This window comes from Cricetulus griseus, chromosome 4 (genome assembly GCF_003668045.3).
Source record: "Cricetulus griseus strain 17A/GY chromosome 4, alternate assembly CriGri-PICRH-1.0, whole genome shotgun sequence".
Taxonomy (NCBI): Eukaryota; Metazoa; Chordata; class Mammalia; order Rodentia; family Cricetidae; genus Cricetulus; species Cricetulus griseus.
The window spans coordinates 3361787-3378072 of record NC_048597.1 but is presented as its reverse complement, the minus strand read 5'-3'; the positions used below and the strand labels follow the sequence as shown (position 1 = coordinate 3378072).

The window sequence follows — 16286 nt, the reverse complement described above, 5'->3', positions numbered from 1 at the left end:
CGAGGTCTTTCCCCAGCTCGCTTTCCTCAGAAACAGCTGTCTTGCTTTAGCGGTCAGCAGGCTGAGGAGGCCTGTCCGGCAAGGGTCAGGTCATACTGAGCAATTCAGCCTCTCAGTAAAATGGTTTGACTTTTGTAGAAAGATTGTCTTAAAGCTTTAATGACACTAATGTTTCTTGGAACACTATTGGTCATATGAATTATCTGACAAAAAAAAAATACTAATTGAAACAGTGGTTTTCTTTTGGAATTGGTTAGAAAAAAATTCACATTTCCCTTCTATCCACAGTCTCAGTTTGAAGATCAGATTAAGTCCATTAAGAATGGCTCTCGTCTCAGTGAGCTTTCCACAGTGCAGGTTTCCGAGCTTTCATTTCCTGCCTGGACACCGGTGAGTAAGGAGAGATGCATAACCACGATCTATTTAATAGTCCAAATAGTTGTTTCACTGTTTTCTGAAAATGGGGACAGGCTAGTCTTAGTATTTCCAGATTGATGCTGCTTGCAGCTATTAAGATTTAAGCTTCTAACATAAATGGACCAGTGTTTCACGTAGCCAGGCATGAGAACAGGACTAAGACACATTGTGATCCCTGTTTGAACCATGTTTCATGTACTTCTTTTCTTGATGCAGGGGTGTGTGTCTGTGTGTGTGTGTGTGTGTGTCTGTGTGTGTGTGTGTGTGTGTGTGTGTGTGTGAGAGAGAGAGAGAGAGAGAGAGAGAGAGAGAGAGAGAGAGAGAGAGAGAGAGAGAGAGAGAACAAGTATTCTGAATAGCAGGTACATGTGGTTTAAGTAGCCACCTCTATCTGTCACCATCTGAAATTAAACTGCTAGACACTTGGAGGCAAGTCTGTTTCCTTATCAGATACAAAGCAAACAGTGCTTCACATAAGACACAAAGGAGTTTATTGGTCTAGCATATCATATTTGATTGCTTATTTGAGGTATGTCCTGAATCTTTCAAATAAAAGTGCTTGCTAAATTTTATCTTTTTATTTTAAAGTGATTTTTAGAAAAGCAATAATTTTATTTTGTGGACTTAGTAGAAAGGCTATAATTGTCACTTTATTGGATTTTGAGGTACATGTTTCTGGGATTTAGACAGAGATGAGACTAAGAATTTCCAGGCCTCTGTTGGGTTTCAGAGTGTTTTGCATGTCATTTCACTCCTGGTTGTTGCTTCCCCAGTGCCTGCCTGGCACACATCTAGCTGACTGTTCCCCAGCCAAGACACTGCCTAGTGCCCTGCCTCTGGCTTCACCTGAAAGGCTCCCTGGTGCTTCCCCTTAACTTTTAAAATGTACAGTAGGTCACCTCAGTCTAGTTGTGTCAGTGCCTGGCAGCCTATCTGCTCTTCCAGAGGACCTGGGTTTGATTCCCAGCACCCACACTGTGGCTCATGGCATCTATAATTCCAGTTCCAGGGCATCTAATGTCTTACATAGTGCACAGGCATAATGCAAGCTGGGCATTCATACACATAAAATAAAAGTAACTAAAGTTGTTAATGCCTTAACAATGGAAGTTGTGGCATCTTGATCTATACTTCTCTCTCTGCATTAACTTTAGTAAGCAATAACTTCTTAATTACACTTAAAATTACACTTAATTACACTTCACATTTTTGTTTTCTCCAAGTGACTACAGCAAATATGGAAGAAAAAATTTTGACTTTTAGTAGAATATTTTACTATTACTAATAATTTTATTTTATATAGTTTTATAACTTCAAAATGTTTTCATATTCAAAGTTTTGAGACCTATCAGTGTATCAGGAATTTGTGTAAAAAGTAACCTTAAAAACCATTTATTGCTGGAGAGATGGCTCAGAGGTTAAGAGCGCTGTCTGCTCTTCCAGAGGTCCTGAGTTTAATTCCCAGCAACCACATGGTGGCTCACAACCATCTGTTATGAGATCTGGTGCCCTCTTCTGGTGTGCAGATATACATGGAAGCAGAGTGTTGTATACATAATAAATAAATAAAATCTAAAAAAAAAAAACATTTATTGCTATATTTTGTGAATGATCTTTAAAAAAAAGAATCTTATATAACAACAAAAAAAAACCCATTTATTGCCTTAATCCCAGTACTCAAGAAAGACCAAAAAAAACCATTTATTTTGTGCCTCATTTGTCCTTGTTGGCTGGGTATTTAGTGGTGATCAAGACTAACTGTGGACGAGGCTCTCAGAGTACCGTGGGCTTGGGGAAGGACAAACCTCACAAAGCCCACTAAGACAGCACACTGATGTTTCTTCCCTCCCAACCCCTCCCAATGCTTCAGCAGCAAGATGAGAGGGTGGCATTTGGGGAGGGGCGAGTGGACAGAGCTCTGCTGGAGGCTAGAAATGAAAGGGACATGAGGAGAGGCCAGGGCCATCCAGGGCCAGGCAGAACCAAGGGCACCTTGCCCTGAGACTCCCACCACAGTTAGGGCTGTGGACATGAGGAGAGGCCAGAGCCATCCGGGCCAGGCAGAACCAAGGGCACCTTGCCCTGAGACTCCCACCACAGTTAGGGCTGTGGACATGAGGAGAGGCCAGAGCCATCCGGGCCAGGCAGAACCAAGGGCACCTTGCCCTGAGACTCCCACCACAGTTAGGGCTGTGGACATGAGGAGAGGCCAGAGCCATCTGGGGCCAGGCAGAACCAAGGGCACCTTGCCCTGAGACTCCCACCACAGTTAGGGCTGTGGACATGAGGAGAGGCCAGAGCCATCCGGGCCAGGCAGAACCAAGGGCACCTTGCCCTGAGACTCCCACCACAGTTAGGGCTGTGGACATGAGGAGAGGCCAGAGCCATCCGGGCCAGGCAGAACCAAGGGCACCTTGCCCTGAGACTCCCACCACAGTTAGGGCTGTGGACATGAGGAGAGGCCAGAGCCATCCGGGCCAGGCAGAACCAAGGGCACCTTGCCCTGAGACTCCCACCACAGTTAGGGCTGTGGTTTAGGTTTCACCTCAGGGAAAAGATGAGTGGAGGGAGGAGTCGATGGCGTCGCCTTGCAAGGCTGGAGTGAGTTCCACTTGGCTCACTACCCTCAGCAGTGTTTGGGGAAGGGAGACTGCAGGTGGGGGCCGTATGGGGAAGACCTGTGCTGCTCACCAGACGGGAGCAGTGTGGTTGTGAAGTGAACCTGGTTTTGAGCATATTTAGTCTGGTTTCCCCAGATGACCCATAGGATGTGTAAGTAAGAGTCTCGGGACTATATTCTAGTCTAGAAAGTGTGTAGTGGCCTGGGGAGAGAGAGAGGAGCCTAGGGCTAAGATTCGGGCCTCCAGCAACATAAGGTGTGGACAGAAGGTTAAGAGCTACAGAGAGGTGTGGCCACACCTTGAGGTCTCCCTGTTCCCTTGGTTGGTGGAGACAGCTTTGGGGAATGTTAGGGCTGGCAGTTCTGATCAGTTACCAGTAGCTCAGCTACCAGGGCAGGGTGTGACTGTGTAGAATTGAGGGAGTGCTGTCATTTAGGCAGTTTTTCTACATGAGAGAAAAACCACAGTTCTTTGTATGTCACGGACCCATGCATATTGGAATGAAAATTTACAATTACTGATGCTTTATAAATAAAAGTTAATTTGCTGTATTCAAGTTTGCTGAGCACTGCATTGTGGGCATGCATGCTTACCAGTTAATTTTTCTCAACAGATTCATCCTCAGTTTTCCTCTGAGTCCTCAGGCTATGAGGATCAAGGGCTGCTGGCTTCTATAGATAACATGACTGGAGCCGTCTACATGGATTCTCTTATGGAACCTACTAGCGGCTTCCCAGAGGAGGTTCCTGAACTGTCACTAGGCTCACCCACCCATCAGCCTGAAGTTGGTCAAGGGTTAGAGCTCAAGAGAGCTAGCCAGGTGTCTCCATCAGAACAGAGCCCTGAGGCTGACGAGAAACCATCTGCACAGGCCACTCGGTCAAGCCAGTCTCCAAAAAAGCCTTTCAACAGTGTTATTGAACACTTGTCAATGGTATTCCCATGTTATACCAGGTATGAATAGGAGATGTTTGTGACTATTAAATACTTCATCTCTGGAGTTGTTGCTATTGTTTTGAGACAGATTCCTAACACTGTAACTCCGGCTGTCCTAGAACTCATCATGTGGGCCACTGTGGTCTCAGACTCACAGAAATCCACCTGCTTCTCCTGGGTGCTTGGATAAAAGGTGTGCATTGCCATGCCTGGCCATTGAACTGTCTTGATAAGATAGAATCATGGCCCATTAGGGGTTAATGTGAAAATGACTATGTTAATTGTTCTGAGAAAGACATGCATTTCAGTTCCTGTGACCATCGTAGCGTGGTGCTGGGGACTAACCCAGAGTTCTGTGCTTGTGAGGCAAAGGCTCTAGGGTCTCAGCTACATGCCCAAGCACAAGTAAATATTGTAATGTTCATATCCAGATTGAAAGTGCTGTGCTTTAGCCAGAAGTGGTGGTACACATCTTCAGTCTAGCACCTGGGAGGCGGAGGTAAGTGAATCTTAGAGTTTGAGGTCAGCCTGGTCTAACTGTAAAACAAGTTACGAGTCCATACAGTAAAAGACATAGGAAAGCACACACTAACATGTTAACATTTTGTAAACAAAAGGTCTGATTTGTAAACGGAGTGAGGTGAGATTGAATTCAGTACTGATATGTGTACATACTGAGAAAGGATCTGTGTGAGTCTCAGGAAGAGCTGCTCACCAAGCTGAGGCTGGTGGTTCATACGTACTTCAGTGTGTCTCTGCTTCCAGTCAGTGCAGAAGTAGAGGTCAAGCTCTTGGGACAGCTGAAAGAGAATTTGTACAGTGAGACTTTGTACCTGTGTCCTTTCTCTTTCTGGTATTGATGGCAGGCTGTGAAGTTGAAATTAGGAATAAAGTCATTCTGGGGCAGCTGGGGAGATAACTCATTTTGGTAAAGTACTTGTGCAAGCTTGAGAACCCAAGTTCTGATCCCCATCACCCTCAGGCAGGAAAGGCAGCCAGGCCCATAATCCAGGCACAGCAGAGACCAGTCTATCCTTCCTGAGAAACAAGCTGGAGACTGATTGGGAAACACACCAGTGCTGCCCTCTTGCACTTACGATATGAGGGCCAGAAGGAGCCCTGCCCTCGGGGAAGAGCACTGCGCACACTTTAACTGCTGAACCACTTAGTTACTTGAGACGAATCATTTGGCCTTAAACGGTTCTTTCTGTACAACCTCTGAGGTTAACTGGCCGACAGGCTTTGGGTGGGGAGTAGACATAGTCATTTATCCTTTGCTTTTTTCTTTCAGCACTGAGCTTGCTGCTTTTGTTAAAAAAGTTCGAAACAAAACCAAGAACTCACTTTCTGGATTAAGTATTGAGGAGATTGTTGAGAGAGTAACGGAGCACATTCTAGAGGAACAGAAGAAGAAAAGGGTAAGATGTCTGTCTTCGTCCTTATTTGTAAAATGTGAGCTCCGTGAGAGAGAGACTGATGAGAACGTGGCCAAACTTAGTATCTGCCCTTTGTTCCCTCTTCCCACATCATCACCTCTATAGCCAAATCCAGAAAAAGACAAGATCACATCCGAGGCGCAGTCTGCTGACGTTGTGGCCAAGTCCTCCCAGAGCGCACCCTTGGCTGTTGTTGGACCATCATCCAAAATCAAAGGACAGAAAAGAGATGAGGTCCCTGTGAGCCCTGTGAGTATCACCTGGACGGCTGCATTGCTCATTTTCCTCTTTAGTGAGGATGGAAGGACACAGAATTTTTAATTCACAAGGTAGCCAGAACCCACATAAACAAGACTCATTTCTTGCTTCTGAGATGCTTGGAATTCAAAAGTAAAGCAGAAATCAGTGTCCACTGTAGGGTCGGTGCTGTGAGCCACAGGTACCTAGTGGTGTAGGTGGACTTGGTTCTGCTGTCCTGTAGAAAACACTGTGCTCACCGGACTGAATATAGGAGGTCTCATCTCCTGTGTCCTCTCCACACCCAGGGCTGCAGCATCTCTATTGGCATTTACTGGTGAGTCACCAGTAAGTTCCGCAGTAAGTTCCGTTTGGATTTGTGCTAATAATCCATGCTTAGATAAACCTGAGAAAGTAGCAAAGGAAAAATTAAGTCTATCTTAGCCCAGGGTAATCTTGTTACGTTTTATCTCTTCTAGGTCTTTCTATAGGTGCGTGTCTAATTTTTAAAATTAATTACATAAGAAGTACTTCCATCTACTATATTCATCCAGCGATCTGTTTGACCCACTTTCTGTGTGGCTTTTTTCTATTTCAAACATTGTAGTTGGCCAGAGAGTAGTCTGTTCAAGTCCCTGACTGATTTGGAGTATTAAGCTATCTATCTATACTGCTACATTTTTTGTTGTTTTGGTTTTTTGATACCGGGTTTCTCTGTAGCTTTGCACCTGTCCTGGAACTTGCTCTGTGGACCAGGTTGGTCTTGAACTCACAGAGATCCGCCTGCCTCTGCCTCCCAAGTGCTGGGATTAAAGGCGTGTGCGCCACCACACTTGGCTGGAACCTGTTTTAAAACAAGCTATTTTTCAATGTGTTCAACCATAATTGGAATATAATCTGCCACCTTTGTGGCAGAAACATCTTTAGGCCACTCATGCACTGTCATTAAGAGTTAATTATTTAAATGTGTTTGTTTCCGCAGACACCAGATGCAAATTCCTGCGAATTATGCCACGAGCTATTCAAGTCAAAAAACATGCGCGTGCTAAAATGTGGGCACAGGTTTCACAAGGGGGTAAGAATCATCTCTTGACTGCTCATCAAGCATTTTGGAAAAAAAAATGGAATTTTTTTTTTTAGGTGTCAGTACTTGAGTTTTTGAAACCATCTTTTCTTTGTAAATCTGCACAGTGTTCATAGGTCTATGGAAAGCAGGTGTTTGGGGAAGTGGTGGGAATCTGGGACCAGAGTAGCTCTGTAGACTGCATAGCTGCATTGGCTCTGGGACTCAAAGCAACATTAATTCCTTGAAAGGTTGTTTCTTTCGTGACTAAATAAATAAGCAGCATGGCATAGAAAGCTAAGTCAACCTGTTAGAGACGATTTCTGTCTGGATTGGGAACACATGGTCCATGCCCTTACAGGATTGAGGACCAATAGTCTTGATGTTCTGGGCACTGCTGGTTTAGGACAGATCAGCTCTCTACTGACTGAGTGTATTAACCGTAAGAAAGCGTTCAATGTAAAATACTCATTAGAAGGGACTGAAAGGCTCACAGAGCCTCCCTCAGTGCTTTCTCCCAGCTTTCCATACCTGCCCATCCAGGAATAGCAACAGAAATGAGGGACATGGGCTGATGAGGCACTCAAGAACCAGCATTGAGTGGTTTTGTAGCCACAAAACTGACAACTTGTACAGATCAGTGAAGGAGGCTTGAAGAGCTTGGAGACCAGGGTGTCGGGGAGGACAAGGCCCTTCATGAGATCATGAGTGTGATTCTGGGTTTCATCTGTATCCCTGCCCTGAGCAGACACTGACCTTTCTTTCATATTGGGCAGCACCAGACTCAGAAGTAGTGGTAGCCATGCTCTGCAAGAGTGTGCAGCAGTGTGAGAGAGCCAGGGGCCCATCAGTCCCGGGGGCCCTTGCTGATTGTTTCCTCCTTTTTCAGTGCTTTAAGCAGTGGCTTAAAGGCCAGAACACTTGTCCCACCTGCGGCAGTGGGGACCTGCTGTCAGAAGAGTAGCCTGTTGCACCGTCCTTGCCAGCCGAGCCCAGAAAAGACGGAACCGCCTTCCTGTTGCTATAGGTAGACACTCTTCACTAATGCACCATTCACTTGCGTGATCATTGAAATAGCAGCGGTGTCCTGTTACCAGTATAAAACCAGAAACGTGAGAACTTGTCCACTGTATCACAAAGCTAACACATCGAGTCTTGAATGCAGTCCATACCAAGTTCCAAGCAAGTGGCAACCGTGTCTGGGCCTCTGCGACGCTGTGTGACCACATTCCTGCATGGTTGGGGCTGCTTCGGTTCTTAGCTGGAACTGTGGGGTCTTCTTTATTGATTTTTAAAGTGCTTAGGATCCAATTGATCCACATTTTGGAAATCAGTTATAAAATACTTTTAAAATAAGTTTGACCTAAGACTTTTTTACCCTGGAAACCGGCTACCGGTTGCAGCAGTTCCACACTTGAGGCCTACACTAACATTTCTGTGCTGCTCTCATTAGCTAAGCAGCCAGTGCTTGCTTAGAAGTGTCCAGCTAGCTAGTGCTGAGCACAAGAGCACTGTGCAGAACTAGTCACCATCCTTCTTCCTTATCCTGCCACCAAAAAGAAATGTAGCGACAGCCCTGTGTTGTTGGTGTTGTTCAGTTGTTCTGTGTTTGACCTTCGTGTAAAGTGATGCATGCAGCCTCGTGTTGTGGCCTGAAAATAAACTTAACTGCGTTAGAACCTACTCAGAAACTAGTATTTTTAGTGACCTGTAGACAGTGGCAAATGAACCTGGATGCATTCCTTTTCTCTCCAACAAGAAGAAACAAAACAAGACAAAAATGTTTTCCAGCGTGTTCTCTGTTGTAGTAGCGGTTTGGTCACCTTCTTTCTACCTGTTTCTGTGTGAGTTGTGGTGTCTAGTGACTTAGTCTACAGCAGTTCATTCCCTGTTCTGAAACCTTATCCATGGTGGTCCCTGAAACACGATTTGCATGTTCTAACAGTTGAGAGACAGCAGTACACATTAAAGTCCACAGGGGCAGACTTCATTGTGCGGTACGAAGAAGTGTAGCTGCTGAGAGAATGAACTTCTGTGCTTCTCAGAGCCTGTGAACATGCCTTATACTTGTCCAGTAACTGTCAATAAAAAGCATTCAGAAAGATCAGCAGTGCACTGTCTTTCTTGGCCGTTCTTTCCAGGGAGTTTAAAGATTTCATTCTGCTTGAAAATTCAGGGCTGTGTGCTGACAAATACTGAAAAGGTGGCTTCATTTGGGAAGAGCAGGCATGCTGCATCTGAGGAGTCTTGACCAGGAATCTTGGGTTGTCTTAGAGCCTAAATCAGAACATTCCTTTGTGCCTAAGACAGCTTGCCAAGCTTGGCTGTCCAGTTTGAATAGAACGTTTATGCAGGAGATGATAGAGAGTTGACTGTTGGGGCTCAATGGAGAGCTTTTTCATGTGGACACACAGAAAAGATGCTGAAAACGACTGCATATCTTGGGGCTTTGTCTCTGAGGCATTTCTGGGTTCATGGATTGCCGAGGCTGATGGATAGCAGTGGCTTTTTAACAGTCCTTTTGGACATGCTGGGTGCTAACAGATTATTAAAGCAAAGTTTATTAATAAACAAATTTATTAAAAGGTGTCCCAGCTCCTGTTGGATGGGCTAATGATAACAGATGTTCCTGTCTTAGAAGAAAGTTGTCAGACACATTCTTTGGAGTGTTTTCATGCCAGAGGATGCTTTTGGAATCTTGAGTTAATGGCAGGGTACTGATACTTAGGACTCCCAGTCCACTAGCCTCTTCATCAGCTGCTGTAGCTTCTACCAATGCAGACTGAATTCCATCACTCAGTTCTCAAAATGAGGGGGAATGGACAAAGTACACACACACACAACCACACACACACACACACACACACACACACACACACACACACACCCCTCTCATGGAAGCCCAAGGGTTCTGGCCGTCCATGGTGGGACATGGCTATAGTGAGAAACAAGCACAATTTTAAACTGTTACCCATTCAAGTGTATTCAAACAGCATTTAATTCTAGTAATGTTTAACTTGAAGCAGTAGCTATAAAATTTGGATTATTTGTCTCTTTCAAATGCTTGATCTGTGTTACGAAGAATGGATAATTAATATCAAACTCAAGTGATACCCCAGCCTTCAATACAAGATGTTCTGTCTGTAAGGTGATGTAGGAGACTAGAGAGTGGAGCAAGTGGAAAGAAAGAGGGCTCTCCCACCACCGCTCACAAGTGGAAAGAAAGAGGGCTCTCCCACCACCGCTCACAAGTGGAAAGAAAGAGGGCTCTCCCACCACCGCTCACAAGTGGAAAGAAAGAGGGCTCTCCCACCACCGCTCATGCAGCAAAACTAGTTTGCTCATTCCTCAGTCGTAACCCCTCCAGAGAAGTGGATTCAGGGACACAGAAGATATGGCAAAGGTGGACACCTGATGAGGCTGAAGAAACGTAGGCAGGCAGGCAGCATGATGACAGGGTGGTTGTTCAGGACAAGGGCCAGACCAGCTCCTTTCAGGCACTGCAGAAAAGAAAGAGGTGGTCAGAGGTGGCGGGAGCCTTTTTGCTTTCTCCATCTCAGTGCCTGTGCATCCACCTTCCTGCAGTTAACTGTCTCAGTGTCTGCACAGGCAATGCCAGTCATGGAAACCAATGCGAATGGAACGGATCACTGGAGAGTGATTTGAACACCTGTTGCATGTGTGGTACCAGGCTAGACACTTTGATTTGGTAGTAAACACAAAATCACCCCTGAGAGTATCCTCCGGAGTATGGTATATGCATGAAAGAAAACATCACAGCGTCATTCTTACAAATTGTATCTACTAGGGAAGTGTATACTACCAGACATGGCCCCATGGAATCTGTCTTTCCAGTACATAAAGAGCAAATAATGTTCTCATCTGAGGCACTGACGCCTTTGATAAAGGGGAACTGGCCGCCGTTAGGCTAAAAGCCTTTGAATTACACTGACAGCAGTCTTGGTCCTGTAGAAGTTTCATTAGCTGAGGTAGCACCTCCCAGCATCATCTGAACCAGAACTGGATCAAATGTCTCAAAGTCATTTTAAAAAATTCTTTGCGTTCCTGACCTCAGGACACTGTGATCCTGACTTTTTCTGTAACAGGATAATTTCGCCTCTATCTTCCCCAAAGTGTCCATGTGAGTGATTGTGTTAACATGTCCTGTTTACTTGTTTGAGGGAGGCATTTGCACTGGTGCCTTGGAAGGACCTGGGCGAGGCTTACTGTCATTGACTCGCTGCCCCCTGCTTTAAAGTGAAAAAAAGGGGAAACAGCGAAAGTACAAAAATTCTAGTCAACTAAAACATGACAATGAATGGACTATTAGTCTGGGAAAACTGATTAATATCAAGCCACAAAAAGACTTTTGGCTACATTAAGAATAGTGATGTTAGCTGATCCAGACCCCAGGAACGTGGGTTTCAGTGAGGAGACCTCAGAAATCTGCGGGACCTGCTGTAGTAGATTATCCCTAGCACAGGTGTGGACTTTGGGAGCCCATTCCACATAGAAGAACACTCCCTGGGCCAAGACACGGGGGTGAACCTAGGCCCTATCCCAAAGGATACGATAGACTCTGATGACACCCTATGGAAGGCCTCACCATTCAGGGTGAGCAGAAAGGATATGTGATAGGTAGGGTTTTAGTTGGGGGGAGGGAGAGGGAACTGGGATTGTCATGTAAAACAATCTTGTTTCTAATTGAAATAAAATCTTCAGGATAAAAAAAAAAAGAATAGTGATGTTGGATATCCCTATGGGAATCCTTTAACCTGGCACAGTACATACAGACCAGATGGTTCCAGAGAGACTGGTCCTAAATACATATCACTTCTACAAGATAGCAGGTTATTAGAAAACCATAAGGAAGCCGGGCGTTGGTGGCGCACACCTTTAATCCCAGCACTCGGAAGGCAGAGGCAGGCAGATCTTCGTAAGTTCAAGGCCAGCTTGGCCTACAAGGCTAGTTCCTGGACAGCCAGGGCTACACAGAGAACCCTGTCTTGAAAAACAAGAAGAAAACAAAAAAACAAGACATGAGAATGAGGTGGTAAGTTGGCTCTTTTTCAGTGCTAAGCTTCTGAGTACGCTCCCACATAAAGTGAAGAGAGGTGAAGGTGGGGACAGCTGCGCCACACATGCCCAGGTGGTTCATACACTTTCTGATACGCATGGAAACATTGCTAGGACGGTGGTGTGCCTTGTCCAGAGCTTGCTGGATACCAGTGTGAGGGCTTTGGGAGGGTGAGGGTCATCCAACAAGTCAGAGGTTCTGTGAGCCAGTGTTCGAATACCACATTAGAAGCAAAAGCGGTCACTTACTATAATTTGTTGCCCATGTCTGTTTGTTAGATGAGTTACTACATAATGAGTTGTGCTCAGCTGTCACGCTGGGAGTGCAAAGTCATCAGGGGAGAAATAGCCAGGTAACCACGGGGCCCGGCCCACTTGAAGGGAACTGTAGGTGCCCCTTTTCCTTCTACATTTAAGGTGGTGATTGAAGTCCACCAGCACTGCTTAGGTGATTCTTGCTGAACGAACTCCTTTCTGGCACTCTCTGGCTAGGGACCTCACCCTTGCTGTTCTGGAAGGAACATCAGTCCCTGAGCTGGGGACAGAGACCGCCTGTTTGAGGCAGGCTCTTCATAGTTCCTTGGGAGCAAGAAGCTTCTGCGTGAGTACATGATGTTGATCCCACACTGAAGGTAACTCGTCTCGTCCCTGGGAGGGTAATGGGCCAGGCCCTGGGCCTTGTCAAGAACCTTCCAAGCGGAGTGGAACTCGCCATATTCTATGGCCCTCGGTGCTTCCAAAAGAGAACTGTGCAGTCTCCACTGTGTCAGTCAGAGGTGTCCTTGTTCTCAGCACGTACCTTGAGGCCCTGGTGAATACACACAGTCTGCTTCCTAAGGTCCTTCTCCGTATTTCAGAAGTTATGTGTGGAGGCACTCTGCAGCATTCCTTTAGTTCTATCTATTTCAGCTGCTGTTTATTTGGTGTGATAGAAAGGTCTTAATTTAGACCTTCCTGCCACCGGTTCCAAGAAATCCACCACCAGCTCCAAGTTTCGTGTCCTGAAATGCCACCCCATTCCAGCGGGGTGAGCCAGCCGCCTCCAAAAAGAGAAAGCGGCGGAACAGATTGGCCATTGTGCTTGCAGACGCTGGCTGCTGCCCAGCGCCAGCAGGAGTCCAGCTTTCTTCTGTCCTCTGGGGAGGACATACTGCTTTGGCTTCCAGAGGCACAACCACCACAGTCTCTATCTGCCAGACCAGCTGAAGCCAAGCCATCCATACTTCCTGGGCTTTAGGGCACTGAGGGCAGATCTCTGTACCTCAGACAGGTCCTGGTTCCTCTTCTCATGTGTGCTTCACAGGGGCCTTGAAATACCCCAGCTGGTCTCCCTGGGAGCAAACCAAGTGACTGTGGCCACCATGGTGGCTGCTCAACACATTGACCTGTCATTGCTCACTCGCTAATCCATCAAATCTGTCACGGGCAGGCGCAGTTCTAGTGCCCCAGCTACAACAGCAGATGAGAAGGACGGGCCCGCACTAGGACAGTAGAGCACACGACGTGCTTGGTGACCCAGAGAAGAATGGGATTGGGAAGGGGTGAGAGCTTGGGGGACAGGAGAGTGAGGTGGGGTTCCAGCTTTGGATGGAGGCCAGGGTAGGCAGCATTCGGCAGCAGCCTGGAGAAAGGGAGGTGGGAAGCTACCGGTGCAGCAAAGCCTGCTGGTATATTTGGTAGATTCTGTAGCGGTGGGAACTGCTGCCAAACGAACTCCTTTCAGACAGAGTGGGTGCTGGAGCGCAGTGGCCTGACTGCAGGTCAGGCATTACCTCAGCTGGTGGTCAGTCAGCCTGCTGGTGAGCTCCTTCAAATACCAGTACTGCATGTGACCTTATGCCCAAAGGAGGGTGCCCAGCAGCCAAGCAGAAGGCCGGCCCCTTGGACTCCTTGCTCTTTCAGTTGCTGGGGCTCTGGACCGGCAGGGCGCCACAGTTGGTCTTTGGGTCTTCACAGCCACCTGCTCATGGCTGCAGTCTTTCCCTCGCTGCTCCTCACACTGGTCTTGCTGTCCACAGCCAGTGTCCATGGCAGCAACAGCCTGCACCCTCCCACACTGATCCTAACAACCCACCTTACCAAGCACTGTCTTCACACTTGCACAGTGCAGAGAAAACACATGTGCCTTGTCATAGCTGCTCAGTAAATATTTCAGAGTTCCCAGGCTATAAAAGATAAAATCCACGTAACAACAAAACAAAGCAAAACTGGTGGCCTTCACGTGTAGTGTCCTTGGCCCCATCTGACGTTTCTCACTCTACCAGACTCAGGCCCTGACCCTCACTGTCTTCCAACATCATTTGAACTAAAACCATTTGGGGCTGCTGGCCCACTGAATATGAACATCATGGGGTTTAAATCTCCTTTTTGTACCCATTTTGCAGATGCAGAAACACATCTCAAATTTACGCACCTGCAATACTGGGTGCCTTGCTGGCAGCAGGGGGAAGCTGTTGGGGAACACACAGCCGAGAAGGGCTCTGGCTTCTGGCTCTGAGTTTGCCACTTCAGGAAGCAGAGCAGCCACCACAGCTGCTGTCTCTCAGGAGGGAGAAGGACTGGGCTGTCTTCACTTTTTCAGATGAAAGCCACAGCCACAGCTGAGAGGAGGAAGCCCAAGATGAGTCCTCGAGGCCTCACGGCCACGGTTGCCCCAGCTCACACCTGTCACCAGGTAAGACAAGTAGTTCTTACTAAGAGAACTCCTCTGGGGAGTCAGCCTTTCTGGATTTGCACTTTGGAGGTGAGTGTCTGACCTTGGTCTGCTCGCACCTACCGTGCCTCCTGCATTTCCCTGGTTGAGAATTTCTCAGTTAATGGTCTAAGGAATGCTGCACAGATCTTTATACACCAGCAGTGAAACCACACTGTACTTCCCGGAAAAGTACACCCTGCCCTTCCCGTTTCTCCCTGACACGAAGAAGAAAGAGGGCATGCCTTAGTGGGACAAAATGAAATTTACTTTAGAGTGTTCCAAACTTAACTCTGGGTGTTTGAGAGCCCAGTCACATTCTGTCTTGATGCTATACCTTAGGCTAAGGCAAGAGGCCAATGAGGACAAAGCCCTCTTTCCAGCACAGCAGTCCTACCCCGTGGCAGTAAGCACCTTGGTGATTACACTGCTCCCCTGCTGGAGGGCTCAACAGCTACCAGGACCCAGCACTTCAGGCCCAGACCCTGGGCCAAGTAGTTGAGTTCACACAGCAAGCCTACAAGCTAAGGGTTCCTATGGATAAGGATTTAGCCATGGAGTGAGGCCTGGCGCCCTATATGCTGTCTCTGATTAAGTGTGGGTTGAGCTAATTTAGGTTGTAACCTCATCTTCTTTTCCGAACAGTGTGCATTTGGCAGTGCTAACCGTGGGCTGCCCATGATCTCCCTGGGCTTCTTCAGGCCATAGTTCTCATTCTGCTTGCCCAACAAATACTTGCTGAGTACTGTTCCATGATGACCCAAAGTCAGACAAAACACAGAAGACATACCTGCCCTGCAGTGTGGGTTCAAGGGGATGGGTAACCTTGTCCTCCTGAAGTATTGCTCTGTGTCCGTGAGGTTACAGGGCTGGCCAAAGCACACTGTCCTCATAGTTTGCTATAGCTTAAGTGCAGAATTCCTCTGCAACCTGTAGGCTTGATTAGTTGGTCCCCAGGTCTTTGGAGACCTTATAGAACCTTCTGGACTTCTTCACACTAGGGTGAGCACAGGCCAGTAGTGGAGTGAGTGCCGTTGGTGGTTGTAGCCAAGCCCTGCTTCCATGCTGTTGTCTCCTGGTTGGTGTGGTGCGGAAGCCCATGCTAATGTGGACCAAGGTGCTTCAGGCACCGTGTCTTCCCACCATAAAGTGTTTCCTGCAACCATGGATGGAGTTGCTACTGTCAACCATTCTGTCACAGCAATGAGACACCAAATGAGTTCCTACAAAGCCGTGTCCTCTGGCCAGGCACACTGGGGCCACCGTAGAGCTTTAGTCACAGGCTGTGGCCTGGACTTCAGGCTCCTTGACCAGTCCCTGTGAGATAGTTCCCACCTTTAGGCTTTCACAGGCTACAGCAAGAAGACAGCGCCAACTGTAGAGTGGAGAAGAGAGAGAGGGATAAATGTAGAGATGTCAGCCTGCGGGGGGGGGTGTCTGCACATGGACACAGGGTGCCATGGCTAAGTCAGCCTGCAGGGGGGTCTGCACATGGACACAGGGTGCCATGGCTAAGTCAGCCTGCAGGGGGGGTCTGCACATGGACACAGGGTGCCATGGCTAAGTCAGCCTGCAGGGGGGGGTGTCTGCACATGGACACAGAGTGTCATGCTAAGTCAGCCTGCAGGGGGGGGGTCTGCACATGGACACAGAGTACCATGGCTAAGTCAGCCTGCAGGGGGGGTCTGCACATGGACACAGAGTGCCATGGCTAAGTCAGCCTGCAGGGGGGGTCTGCACATGGAAACAGGGTGCCATGGCTAAGTCAGCCTGCAGGGGGGTTCTGCACATGGACACAGGGTGCCATG

At 47.4% G+C, this 16286-nt stretch overlaps 1 protein-coding gene across 11 annotated transcripts in view; it reads left to right on the top strand.

Annotated features, from left to right (window-relative positions):
- Positions 1-8817, top strand: part of Ttc3 (tetratricopeptide repeat domain 3) — a 92603-nt gene extending 83786 nt beyond the window's left edge. For all 11 annotated transcript variants that reach the window (XM_035444276.1, XM_035444281.1, XM_035444279.1 and 8 more), the window contains 6 exons: positions 289-390; positions 3652-3992; positions 5266-5392; positions 5516-5659; positions 6630-6722; positions 7600-8817. In XM_035444276.1, coding sequence (XP_035300167.1) covers positions 289-390; positions 3652-3992; positions 5266-5392; positions 5516-5659; positions 6630-6722; positions 7600-7674 — 882 coding nt within the window. In that variant the 3' untranslated portion in view covers positions 7675-8817. The remainder of the gene's footprint in view (positions 1-288; positions 391-3651; positions 3993-5265; positions 5393-5515; positions 5660-6629; positions 6723-7599) is intronic.
- Positions 8818-16286: the final 7469 nt, after the last annotated feature.